General features: G+C 45.0%; 1 protein-coding gene across 3 annotated transcripts; it reads right to left on the bottom strand.

Moving 5' to 3' along the window:
* Positions 1 to 743: 743 nt before the first annotated feature.
* On the bottom strand, positions 744 to 10,725 carry mmp17b (matrix metallopeptidase 17b). 3 transcript variants are annotated; one of them, XR_002470671.2, is made up of 12 exons: positions 10,642 to 10,725; positions 5,381 to 5,755; positions 4,749 to 4,881; positions 4,514 to 4,667; positions 4,231 to 4,339; positions 3,934 to 4,111; positions 3,423 to 3,599; positions 3,234 to 3,324; positions 3,019 to 3,092; positions 2,637 to 2,786; positions 1,844 to 2,072; positions 744 to 1,632 (listed from the first exon to the last, which is right to left on the bottom strand). XR_002470671.2 is itself a non-coding variant. In XM_021583925.2 (12 exons), exons 2-12 carry the CDS (start codon positions 5,543 to 5,545, stop codon positions 1,268 to 1,270), a joined length of 1,863 nt encoding a protein of 620 aa, XP_021439600.2. In that variant the 5' UTR covers positions 5,546 to 5,755; positions 10,642 to 10,725; the 3' UTR covers positions 744 to 1,267. The 3 variants fall into 3 exon arrangements, 2 of the variants coding, with proteins under 2 accessions (XP_021439600.2, XP_021439601.2); XM_021583925.2 differs by having other exon boundaries at positions 1,844 to 2,110; XM_021583926.2 differs by having other exon boundaries at positions 1,844 to 2,110; positions 10,647 to 10,716.
* Between the last annotated feature and the right edge of the window lie 1,797 nt (positions 10,726 to 12,522).

The raw sequence follows: 12,522 nt of genomic DNA, 5'->3' as shown, positions 1-12,522 counted from the left end.
GTCTGTGAGTATAACAGAACTGATATGGCAGGCAAAAACCCAAAGAAAATCTATCTGGAAACATTTCACATTCTTAAAATAAGGTGGTGATCCTAACTGACCTAAGACAGGGATTTTTTTACTAAGATTACATGTCAGGAATTGTGAAAAACTGAGTTTAAATGTATTTGGCTGAGATGTATGTAAACTTCCGACTTCAACTGTAGGTGATGTACTCACAGTATGCTGGTCTTCCGGTGCGAGCGGTTTGACCAGATGTCCACCATCCTCTGGGGCCGGTGCTGCTGTTCCCACAGACAACAGAGCAAGGAGCAGGGCCACGTAGAGGACACACATTGTGTAAATCAAGATAAACTGAGCCTGCAGAGAAGTAAGTCTTAGCAAGAAGGAAGTGTTGGTTGTCAATGAGCTGAATCACCTTCAATGAATACTGAGGGAAGACTGGTGTGTTTCAAGAGAATGTTTCTCCCCATGTTACGCAATACCGCAGTTACCCAAATCAGCCTGTGGGGCCAAGGCTCCTACTGATCCCCAAGGTCAATTTACATGTGGTTGAACTCTAGGGTGCAGTGACATCATGATTAAACCATTGGACCTCTACAACTATCAATTATTTATTGTTTGTTTGGTTTGGTCAGGGGCTCTATAGGGCAACACCCCAAGAGACATGTTTTGACGGTGAACTATAAACCAAACATTGACTTACTCTTATTGCTTTTAGTATCAAATATAAATTAGACATCTGCACACTGAAGACAATGTTTTATTTTATTTCGTTAGAAAACATTTTCTGAAATTGGCCATAATTACACAATCATTGAGCTTTGGCTATACAACAAGGTGCAAAGGGATACATTTCACAGATAGACAGAGACGGATTCAAATATCCAAATGTCCAGGACAAACATTCCTCCTTTAGTGTGGAGGGACTTCGTCGTTGTGTCCAAAATTCAGTACTTCCCCTAACCCGTAACCCCTATACCACAGCCCTAAGTGTAGGTATGTGGAATGGATTGTAAGGGTGAATGGAAAACTTTGTCATAGAGGAAGGTGAGAAAGGGCCTAGCACCATTGACAACGGCAGCCACAACCTCTGGCTTGCCAAGAATGGGGTGAGAGGAGGATGCCATTGTAGTTATGGGACGTAGCCATGCGATAGAAGGGGGTGAGAGGTGGGAGGCCATCGTAGAGTATTGGGACGTAGCCATGGGACAGACGGGGTTGAGAGGGGGGAGGCCATCGTAGAATATTGGGACGTAGCCCAACATCACACGGTTATCAGTGGGAAGAGAGTCAATAGCAGGGCACTTATGAACGATGTCACACTCGTGCTGCCTCCTGTTGCTCCATTCAAGCAAGAGCATGGCCAGTTCTCCAGTCCCTCTCTTTCTATGTCTCTGTGTCTGTCCAGGCCCTTCCTCTGGCCTCCCCTCTCTTCTCTCCCCCTCTCGCGGAGCTCCTGCCGTCCAGTAGGGGGATGCAGAGAGAGCGATAGGTCGTCTAGGACAGGTGCGGAGGGGTGAGGGCAGTCCAACCAATCGGTGGCCAGGGATCGGGGATATCCTGCCTCCGGGGCAGAGCCTGGGTAGGGGAACTTCCAATAGGAATCTCCTTTGAAGAGGTAGACGGAGCCTGAGGAAGTGGTATAGGAGGGGGCTTAATGTCTGTTGATATAAACAGACTCACACATGTATTGTACATTACGTGTGGTGTCTCTCACGCATATAATCTTTCATAGTGTCACTCTCATAGAATCTCAGTCTGTTCTCCTCGTTCATCTCTCACTCACTTTCTCTCTCATGCACTCTCTCTTTCTCCCTCTATTTCTTCCTCGCACACTCACCGTCTCTCTCAGTGGTAATCCCATTCACTCCTCCTCTGATAAGGTCAGCCCAGGTGTTACTCTCCTCTTCCTCTCCTCCTCCTGCTTCTCCCTCTCCAATCTCCCCCCACACGGGTCCTTCCTTTGGATCCCACATCAGGCCCTGCTCCACCTCTTCTTCCTCTCCTCCTCCCTTTCCTTCTGTCTCTCCCCGTTTCCTCAGAGCTGAGAGGGGGCGGGGGTAGCCCTCCTGGAGAGAGAGGTCATTGAACAGCCAAAACTGGGACTCTACAAAACAAAATGGAAAGAGGCAATGAAGAGTGTCCTCAAGGTTGTGTCTGGTTTATAATTGATTCACATAGAGTATATGATGAGAAACTAGAATCAAGAGCATAGTTTAGTCCGTTGAACAGCACTAATTCTCCTCTGTTGTTAAAGGTCCAATGCAGTGTTTTTTTTCTCAATATCAAATCATTTCTGGGTAACAATTACTGTGATTGTTTTAAATTAAAATGGGATTCAAGCAAGAATTTTGCTTCGACTGTCTGGTAGAGGGGAGGGTAAAACTGAAAATGAGGTCTTTATTGGTAGAGAAGTTTGGAACTGTCTTTCTTATTGGTCTATTAACTAATTTACCACATGAAGATGTCACCAGGCAGGCCAAAACTCCATCCCATCAAAACAGGCAGAAATGTCAGGTGTTTTTCTTTCAAACAGCTCTTACTATGAAAATGGTCTTATTATAGTTTTCACAATTTCACAGCATTTTCCAACATCGTAGTGTGTGGGGTGACTGGAGTCAGAGGTTACCTACCAGTGATGAATATGATGGCATGGTCTGAGTGTCTCTCCAACACAGCCTGCAGGGGGGGCAGGTTAGGGGGCAGACCCCCCCACAGCCTCCTCACCGAGGCCCCCCGGCCCGACACCAGCCCCCCAGTACTGACCCTCCAAATACTCAGCCCTGCCAGAGAGGGGGGCGGGGGGAATAGAGAGGAATAAGGCAGGATAGTCAGGGGAGTATTGGGTGAAGGACAGATACAGTTAAAGAGATGTGAAGTGAGGCAGAGAGGAATTCAATACAAAGTCCTGCAGTTGTGGGTACATCCACCAGGGGGCGATCATGCCCGTAGTTTAAAACAGGAGGCTAGGGGAAATAGTCCAACCAATAGGGAGACTACCTACACCACACTCACCTTTAAAGAAGAACGTCTCTCCCCTAATCTTGGCCACTGCATCAAAGCTAGTGTTACAGCGGTCTACAGAATGGCTGAAAGAGAAGGAGAGAGCAACAGAGAGGATGAGAGGGAGGGAGAGATGCAGAGATGGAAAAGATAGTTATTGGATGAATGGCTGCCCCTTATCCACTTTTGTTAACCTGTCAGTACCTGTGTCTGTAGTGTGTCAGTACCTGTGTCGGTGTCCATGTCCATCGCGATGCTGTAGCTGAGGTTCAGGAACCAACCGAGGAACGTCTGTGACCATGAGTTGATTTCTATTACCTGTCAAAACACCTTCCTTTCAGAACTCAGTACAACAACAGGAGGACACAACCACATGAAGTGGACAAGTGATAATAAACACAAACACACAGACTGACCATAGAGCCTGGTGATGAGCTCCAGGTCGTTGGGGCCCAGGCGGTAGTTTAGAGGGTCTCCTACGGGACCCTGGTAGTAAGGTCTCATCACAGAGCGCCTGGCAGACGAGTGGGACAAACCCAGGGCGTGGCCAAATTCATGCACCAGCACGGTGAACAAGTCCGTTCCCTCAGAGGCTGGGGAGGTGTAAAGTTTCAGTTTAGGGGGAACGTTAGTAGTGTCTTGTCTGTGTACATAATATTCCAAAAATGTGTGTCAATAATATTTTCCAAATTGAACCCCTTACTATTGTAAACCTCGGGATGATTAAACAGTGGAGAGTTGACCATAAATTCTACCTAACTTACCAGAGGGCTGCACAGAACTATCACAGTAATGCAAATACTTGCTTTAAACGTTCAGATCTACAGGAAGTTCCTAGGGATAAGGGCTAGTGTTTGGTTTGGTATTGGGCTCTTGAACCCCCAGTAGCTCTTTTTTCTGTCTCTGGGTCTTCTGGCTGTCACTCACCTGGCTGGCGGAACACCCACTCCTCCTCGGCATCTAGGTGTACACCGCCCGCTCTGGCGAGGTCAGAAGGGAAGAAGGCGTGGCCAACAGCTCCTCCTGCACCATCGAAGGGGTAGCCGTCACCATGGAAACCGTGGAGGAAGTCCACCTGCAGATCCGCCCCTTCTGGGCCTCCCACCTGGCAACAGGAGAAACAGGCAGTGAGGTCAGAGGGGGAGGGGAGAGAAAGAGAGTGCAAGAGGGGTAATCTTTGTATTCAACTATCACAAAAAGGAACGTCTTGGGAAAGAGACTGACCTCGTGGAACTCCAGCGGGGTTGGCTCTGCCCACACCCTCAGGGCGTAGAACACCAGAGAGCGAATCGTCTCGCGGGAGAGGGAGGAAGAGGTGGGGTATGAACGCAACCTAGGGACATTTATTTGAGAGAAAGAAAGAGAGCGAGGTAGGGAGAGAGAGAGAGAGAGAAAATGAGAGAAGCATTACTAGGGAGGATGAGAGAGCTGTAGGGATGACAATTGAGGGATAAGTTGATGAATAAGAGGGTATGTTGGAGGGATGATGAGCAGAAGTCTAAGGAACCTCCAGTTGATGTTCCTTCTTGTCCATGTTGTCACAGCCCTCTTTCTCCTCAGGCCCTGCCCCTCCTGGAGCTGATTGGCCAGTGGTTTGGGCTCCTCCCCTTTGTCTGGCAGTGAACATCGCGGGGCTCGCATCAGAGCTAGCGTCTGCTTATCTGAGAGAGAGAAAGAGAGAGAGAGAAAGGATGGATACAATCACCATCATTTCTCCAACCCCAACCCTCTTATTTTCTCACCTGCAACTCCTGTCTCCTCTAGGCCTGCAAACCTTTGCATGGCGCTAACAGCATGAGTGACAGCTGTCCAGGCTTGTAGCTGTCCAGTGGAGGAGTCCGAGGGCGGGAGGTAGCCATACCTCGTCAGCCAATCCTGGGACAAGACACCGAAATATTGCATTGAGAAGCATCATGTAGTTAGGACTCAGTTGTAAACTACCGAGTTGTGGGTTCATTGTGACAATGTGACAACGTCATGAGCAGCAGAGGTGGTGGTTTTGAGTGGGTAAAGATAAATCACAGGTTAAGTGGAAATCAGATAGGTAAAAAGCAGGGGTTGACTCGACAGCTCTTCAAAGTGTCTACATAAAGCGTCTAACTCAATAGACCAATCCTGTGAAGGTCCATGACCATATGCACGTGAGCCCAGTTAAGCTTGCTCATCAAGGCAGCTCTAAATGAGTCAAAACCAGATCAAGGCATGTGATGTATTACCTTTGCTAGTGGATTGGTATTCCCTATTTTCTCTATTCACTTTGACTATTTTCACTAGGCCATCATAAATAACAACTTGCTGAAATAAATAATTCATTCTGCATGAATAATAAAAACGTCCTTGTTAAAGACCTATACGCCTCTGCATTGTCCCTCACCACCATTCCAGTAGTCTCGTCGTCCGTGGGGGTAACAGGAGCAGAGCATGTGGAAGCTGTTGTGTCCGTTGGGGCAACTGCTGAGCCTTGGACCCCGGCCACGGACACGGTTTGCATGCGCTCGCACACGTACAGGAGGAGAAAACTCCACGCCGCTGCCTTCATCCTGCTGGCGTTCACATATTCCAATCAAACTCGAGGAAACAAAGTTGGAGTGAACATTTACCGCCTCCGGTCAGTACAGCCATGCAACTGGTCAAGGTCTATGAGGTGTCATCCGCCCTTCATGGTCGGGTTGACGGTGAAGAGTGAAGGTAAGCCGTGACAGGACCTCTCAGAACTTTTTGCCACTGCTCGTGAAACCAGTCAAACGCTCTGGGAATGGGAGGGAGAAACCACCGGTTTACATTGTTGGTTTTATGCTATTGTTGCCAAAGAAAACATTGACACAGTTTATGTTAAAGGCTTTAAATGACTACGAAGCTTGGCTTTGCACCATATGGCACAAATATTTCAAACATGCAAGAAGAACTGCCCCTGCCTACCTTCAAGCTATGCTCAAACCCTACACCCCAACCCAAGCAGTCCGTTCTACCACCTCTGTTCTCTTGGTCCTCTCACCCCAACGGGAGAGCAGCTCCCGCTCAGGCCAGTCCAAGCTTTCCTCGATCCTGGCACCCCAATGGTGGAACCAGCTTCCCCCTGAAGCTAGGACAGCAGAGTCCCTGCCAATCTTCTGAAAACACCAGAAACCATACCTCTTCAAAGAGTATATTTTTTTGCAACAAAGCATCCTTCACTCATGCTGCAGAACATACCCTCGTAAAACTGACTATCCTGCCAATCCTCGACTTCGGCGATGTCATTTACAAAATAGCTTCCAGCACTCTACTCAGCAAATTGGATGCAGTCTATCACAGTGCCATCCGTTTTGTCACCAAAGCCCCATATACTACCCACCACTGCGACCTGTACGCTCTCGTTGGCTGGCCCTCGCTTCATATTCGTCGCCAAACCCACTGACTCCAGGTCATCTATAAGTCTTTGCTAGGTAAAGCCCCGCCTTATCTCAGCTCACTGGTCACCATGGCAGCACCCACCCATAGCACGCGCCCCAGCAGGTATATTTCACTGGTCACCCCGAAAGCCAATTCCTCATTTGGCCGCCTTTCCTTACAGTTCTCTGCTGCCAATGACTGGAACCAATTGCAAAAATCACTGAAGCCGGAGACCCAAATCTCTCTCACTAACTTTAAGCACCAGCTATCAGAGCAGCTCACCGATCACTGCACCTGTACAAAGCCCATCTGTAAATAGCCCATCCAACTACCTCCTCTCCATACTGTTATTTTTTTTTTTGTTGCTCCTTTGCACCCCGGTATCACTGTTGTACATTCATCTTCTGCACATCTATCACTCCAGTGATTCATTGCTAAATTGTAATTATTTCGCCACTATGGCCTATTTATTGCCTTACATCTCTTATCTTACCTCATTTGCACACACTGTATATAGACTTTATTTCTCTATTGTGTTATTGACTGTATGTTTGTTAATTCCATGTGTAACTCTGTGTTGTTGTTTGTGTCGCACTGCTTTGCTTTATCTTGGCCAGGTCGCAGTTGTAAATGAGAACTTGTTCACAACTAGCCTACCTAGTTAAATAAAGGTGAAACATATATATATATATATATATATATATATATATATATATATTTTTAAATCTGAAATAATTGCCCTCCTTGACCCCCACTCCCCCCAAAAATGATACATGTGTTGGTTCAATATATATATACAGTATATATATATATATATATCAATATACACTACATGATAAAAAGTATGTGGACCCCGCTCCTGCTCGTGGGCATTAATATGGAGTTGGTCCCCCCTTTGCGGCTAAAACAGCCTCTACTCTTCTGGGAAGGCTTTCCAGTAGATGTTGGAACAGTGCTGAAACAGAAAGGGCCTTCCCAAACTGTTACCACAAAGTTGGAAGCACAGAATTGTCTAGAATGTCATTGTATGCTGTAGTGTTAAGATTTCCCTTCACTGGAACTAAGGGGCCTAGCCCGAACCATGAAAAACAGCTCCAGACCATTATTCCTCCTCCACCAAACTTTACAGTTGGCAGTCTGCATTTGGGCAGAAAGTGTTTTCCTGGCATCCGCCAAACCCAGATTTGTCCGTCGGACTGCTAAATGGTGAAGTGTCATCACTCATCACTCCAGAGAACACGTTTTCACTGCTCCAGAGTCCAATGGCGGTGAGCTTTACACCACTCCAGCCAACACTTGGCATTGCGCATAGTTTTCTTAGGTTTGTGTGCGGCTGCTCGGCCATGGAAACACATTTTATGAAGCTCCGTTATGTGCTGACGTTGCTTCCAGGGGCAGTTTGGAACTTGGTAGTGAGTGTTTTGCAACTGAGGACAGACGATTTTTACAGGCTTCAGCACTCTGCGGTTCTGTGAGCATGTGTGGCCTACCACTTCGCGGCTGAGCAATTGTTGCTCCTAGACGTTTCCACTTCACGATAACAGCACTTACAGTTGACAAGGGCAGCTCTAGCAGGGTCAAAATTTGACAAACTGACTTGTTGGAAAGGTAGCATCCTATGACAGTGCCACGTTGAAAGTCACTGAGCTCTTCAGTAAGACCATTCTACTGTCAATGTTTGTCTGTGGAGATTGCATGGCGGTGTGCTTGATTTTAAACACCTGTCAGCAACTGGTGTGGCTGAAATAGCCAAATCCACTAATTTTAAGGGGTGTCCATATACTTTTGTATGTATAGTGTATATAATTATTTAGTTTGTGGGGCCGTTAGAAATGTTTTGGTTACATACAGTTAGGTGGCCTACAGTGCGTCTATATTGAAAAGGAGACCCTGGTCTCAATTGAGCTTCCCCGATTAAATAAAAGTTAATACAAATTTGAAATTCACAACTGGCACGCATATCTTTAGAAATGGTAGGATCAATTGTAAATTGGCAATCCACATGTCATAAACTATATGAAGCCACCCTTGCGGAACAGCGCATAGGGAGGGATACAGTGTACCATGACAGTGTCATTGTCTCGTTGCGCTGCATTCAGAAATGTTCCTCATGTGTGCGCCCAGCTCATTTTTTTATTTGCATTATTCACCAGAGGAGGGAAACATTCTGCGAATATTTTGACATTGTATTAACAAGGCGTCTCGGAGAATATTGAAACATTCTCTATCAACAAGGCAGCTCCGAGAACATTGATTGCAACATAGTAGCCAACGAAGGGGCAGCATCTTTCCATGGGCCAGCTTGTCTGATATTATTATGTTGCCTACGCAGTAATTGCACTATCTGGGTGGTTATTATAAAAATATATTTTTTTAACTACATCCACACTGAATAACTTAGCACTATTTAATGACGTTAAGCTAGCAAGATTGATCTGTAAGAATATGTGATTGTAATTGAGCAAAATGGACAAGCAAGACTGATAGAGTGAGAGGTGGAAATGCATTATACCAGAGGCAGGTGGGCTACAGGTAGGGATTAAGGATGCAGGCAGAGGATGATGAAGAGGTAGGCCTACAACTAAATCATTATTGATTTGCATGATCTCAATTATCATTCTGTCACTGTATGACAATGTACATGTTTTATATCCTACAATTGTTATTGTCTTTGAAGCTAAAAACAGGACATGTGTTTTGGGGAAATGCTCTAAATGGCAATTTGTTCAGTTGTGGAGGTTTTTCATACCAAAAATTGCACTAGCCTACTGGGCAAATTAATCTAAATATCAATTAGGCCCAAAGATATCACAGTATTTTAATAGCAATAAAATAGCTTTTGGTTGCGAAAGGTCACCAAAAAGGAGGGCTCCCTCACCTCCCAATTCCCAATACAATTAACCCCTGGCTATCAGATTACAACAAGGTTTACACGGCCGAGTTCAAATGCCGACATTAAATTCAAAGCAGTCGGCCTACTGCCTAAACCGCGGACTGGCAAAGCAAGCTGGCACGGTCTCTGCTTTCTAAAAGTGAGAGAAAGGGGCGCAAACTGGCAGCTGCCCCCCGAGCGACGCTCCACATGGTCCTAAATCCAGCCTTGGAATACCTTAAACAGCTGTTGCGTTTTAACCGGGATTGGAATGATTACTTTACACTTTACATTTTTGGTCTTGAGCTAGCTAGAGTATGGCGACCCAACTGAAGCCTCTACTGTATACCCTCGTTTTTACTCGGCATAAAAGTGAGTAAATCTACTTCTTTCTCATTGAGACATTTTAAATAATATGTATATAATGCAGAGATACAATATTATATTCATACTGACAATAATGATGAATGAAAATGTCGATGAAGATGGACAGGACATGTAGGCATGTTCAATAAGAGACGAACCAAGAAATATCTAATCAGGAGATTGAAGAACATTTGCATAAAGTAAATAAGGGAGGATATGGAAGGGTGTGTACAATAAGATTTCATTTCAAAGAGGGAAAGTGTGTGTGGGATGGAGGTGGGAGTAAGGGGGGCTGAGAAGGATGTGGTGGTTTAATTAAATTAGCGGGTGTCATTTAGTTAAAGAAGAGGGGGGGGGACAAAAAGGGAGGGATGGAAGGATGGATGAAAGGATAGAGGGATCATGGAGGACAGTTGTAAAGTAATGGGATTAAAGTGGAATGGGGGTTCAGTCCTTTTCTCAAGGGACAGATAGAAGGAGAAAGGGGGGAAATAAAAGACAAGTGGTGCCCCCGTCTCCCTTTCAAGGATAAAAGGAGAGAGTAAAGGGGAGACTAGGAGAGAGAGGAGGTAGGCTACAGAAAGAAAGGGAGGGAGGGAGGTATACAGTACGATGGGTGAAGGGTGGCATGTGGTGGTTGAGTAATGAAAGTGCCAGCGGGTGTTAATGAAGGAATTCTTTAATTATGCTGGGTTCCAAACACAGACTCTTGACTTGGGCCCTCCATCTGGTTCAGTGCATGTTGGCGTTCTAAAGCACTCATCACGCACAAATTGTTCTAACACCCTCTGTCAGACAATATGGCAAAGAAACACATTAGCTAAAAAGCATACTGCAAATGAAAAATATATTATGTTTAATAGCTACTACAATGCATCTGTACACCAATACTGGAAACAAAGTGCAACATTCCTTTTTACTGCATACACACAAACTCAAAAACAGTGCATACTCACACAAGTTGATTCTCATGATCGACAGTTAGACAAAAATTGATAAAAAGGTGCAGTTTATCCAATGCTTACCTTACCCTTCGTCCCTGACTTCGAACTCTCTCTCTCTCGCTCTCTCCTCTCACTCACTCTGAACAGATGTGTCCCTTTCCCAACTGCTAACCCACTCACTCCGCCTTCACTCCCTCAAACTCTATACCCCCCCACCCATGTTGCTGAGCTCTCACAATAGTCTCCTCAATACTACCACTAAAACAAATCTGTGTGCGTGTCACTCAAACCACACATATGGCTATCCATCCTTTCCAACTCCGAATTAATTGTAATATTTATACACAGTATATATGTATATTTATACACAGTATATATCTGTATACTGTATGTAAACTATAACACATTTTTAAATAAAACAATTAGGCTCAGAATCGTGTTTGGCACGGCGTATAAAAATACATTTGATGTGTAATTAAAGATTCTCTCTGTGGAATTAGTGAGAGTGAGACAGCACATATAGTGTGTTTGTTTGTGTCTCTGTGTGTGTGAGTGTCCACGGTTGACTGTGTGTAGTAAGGAAGTGGGGTTAGTAAGATTTTGATTAAATCCTCTTAACGAAAGGATTAAAAAAATGTAAGATAAAGATTTGAACAGATCTCGCTCGCTAACTGTCTCTCTATTTCTCTCTTGCTCCCACTCTCTATCTGCAGGGGTATTATTCTATCCTACTGACCTCCTTCTGGAAATAATACTGATTAATAAAGCCAATTACCATTTTTCTTTCAACTAGGCAAGTCAGTTATGAACAAATTATTATTTACAATGACAGCCTACTGGGGAACAGTGGGTTAACTGCCTTGTTCAGGGGTAGAACGACAGATTTTTACATTGTCGGCTCGGGAATTTGATTCAGCAACCCTTCAGTTACTGGCCCAATGCTCTAACCTCTAGGCTACCTGCCACCCCAAACAGAGGAGACAGAGAGAGATACAGAGACAAAAATAAGCAGATTTGAGCGACAATGCAGGATAACTATAACACCACCTGTTGAAACTTTATATCGACAGAGAGAGAGAGAGAGAAAGGAGAGAGAGAGAGAGAGAACAGATGCTTTTCCAGATGCACCAGTATAGATGCACCCCTCTTTCTCCTCCTCCATTCTCTCTCTCCTTCGGGGGTGAAAGGTTTGATTGAAAAAGGACGTTAGGACTCCCTGTTTTTACAAGAAAACTTGATCCCCTGATCTGCCCCTAATATTTAACCAGGACCTGTCAAAGCAGAGACAAAAAGGGATAATATACCTAATGGCAACATTAGCACCACCACTTCGCTCATTTAAAGCCCTCACTCTGAACCTCAACTCATCACAACTTCGCCAACTGACCCCATTTTTCTGTGATATTTTTCTTTTCGCTAGGCTTTTTCCCCCCACCCTAGAGTGTCTACCCTAATTTGGAGTAAACTTCTACTGCTACTTACAGCCATTTCACTCTGTTCACATCTACGGTACCTGTAGTTAAATACTTATACCTATATTCCTCATTTCCTCTTTCTTCAAGTGCTGTATTTTCACCCACAGCAGCCAATCCACCATTCATTCTGATCTTAACTCCAAACCTCCAATGTCCACAGATTAACCCATCTTTCCCAGTATAGTGCCATTTTATTTTGCAATACATCCTTGTAGCAAACACTTTCTATAATAGCTTACATTGAAACAAACGGATTGATTTGTCAATTGTTGTTTTTCATGTCAGTTCATAGACCTAATGCCAAGGTATTGGGACATCAAAACCCTGTTTGCAACTGTGGTTTAACACCATTGGCTATATTAGAATTCCTTGAATCTGTAGTTGGCTGCCAACTAGGTGGAGAAAATAGAAAATAGTTCCCCCTGTTGTCTTGACGACGGGGCCAACCCACATGAATGTATGTGGTGGTTGGGCAGGGTCAAAGGTG

Source organism: Oncorhynchus mykiss, chromosome 31 (assembly GCF_013265735.2).
Source record: "Oncorhynchus mykiss isolate Arlee chromosome 31, USDA_OmykA_1.1, whole genome shotgun sequence".
Classification (NCBI taxonomy): Eukaryota; Metazoa; Chordata; class Actinopteri; order Salmoniformes; family Salmonidae; genus Oncorhynchus; species Oncorhynchus mykiss.
This window is presented reverse-complemented; position numbering and strand designations above follow the sequence as displayed.

Bases quoted from the DNA above. Each gene is read 5' to 3' on its own strand.
- mmp17b (XM_021583925.2), bottom strand. From the start codon at position 5,545: ATGAAGGCAGCGGCGTGGAGTTTTCTCCTCCTGTACGTGTGCGAGCGC. The intron at 4,882-5,380 runs GTGAGGGACAAT...GTCTTGTCCCAG, and splicing joins ACGAGACTACTGGAATGGTG to GATTGGCTGACGAGGTATGG. The intron at 3,093-3,233 runs GTACTGACACAC...CTTCTCTTTCAG, and splicing joins GGACATGGACACCGACACAG to CCATTCTGTAGACCGCTGTA.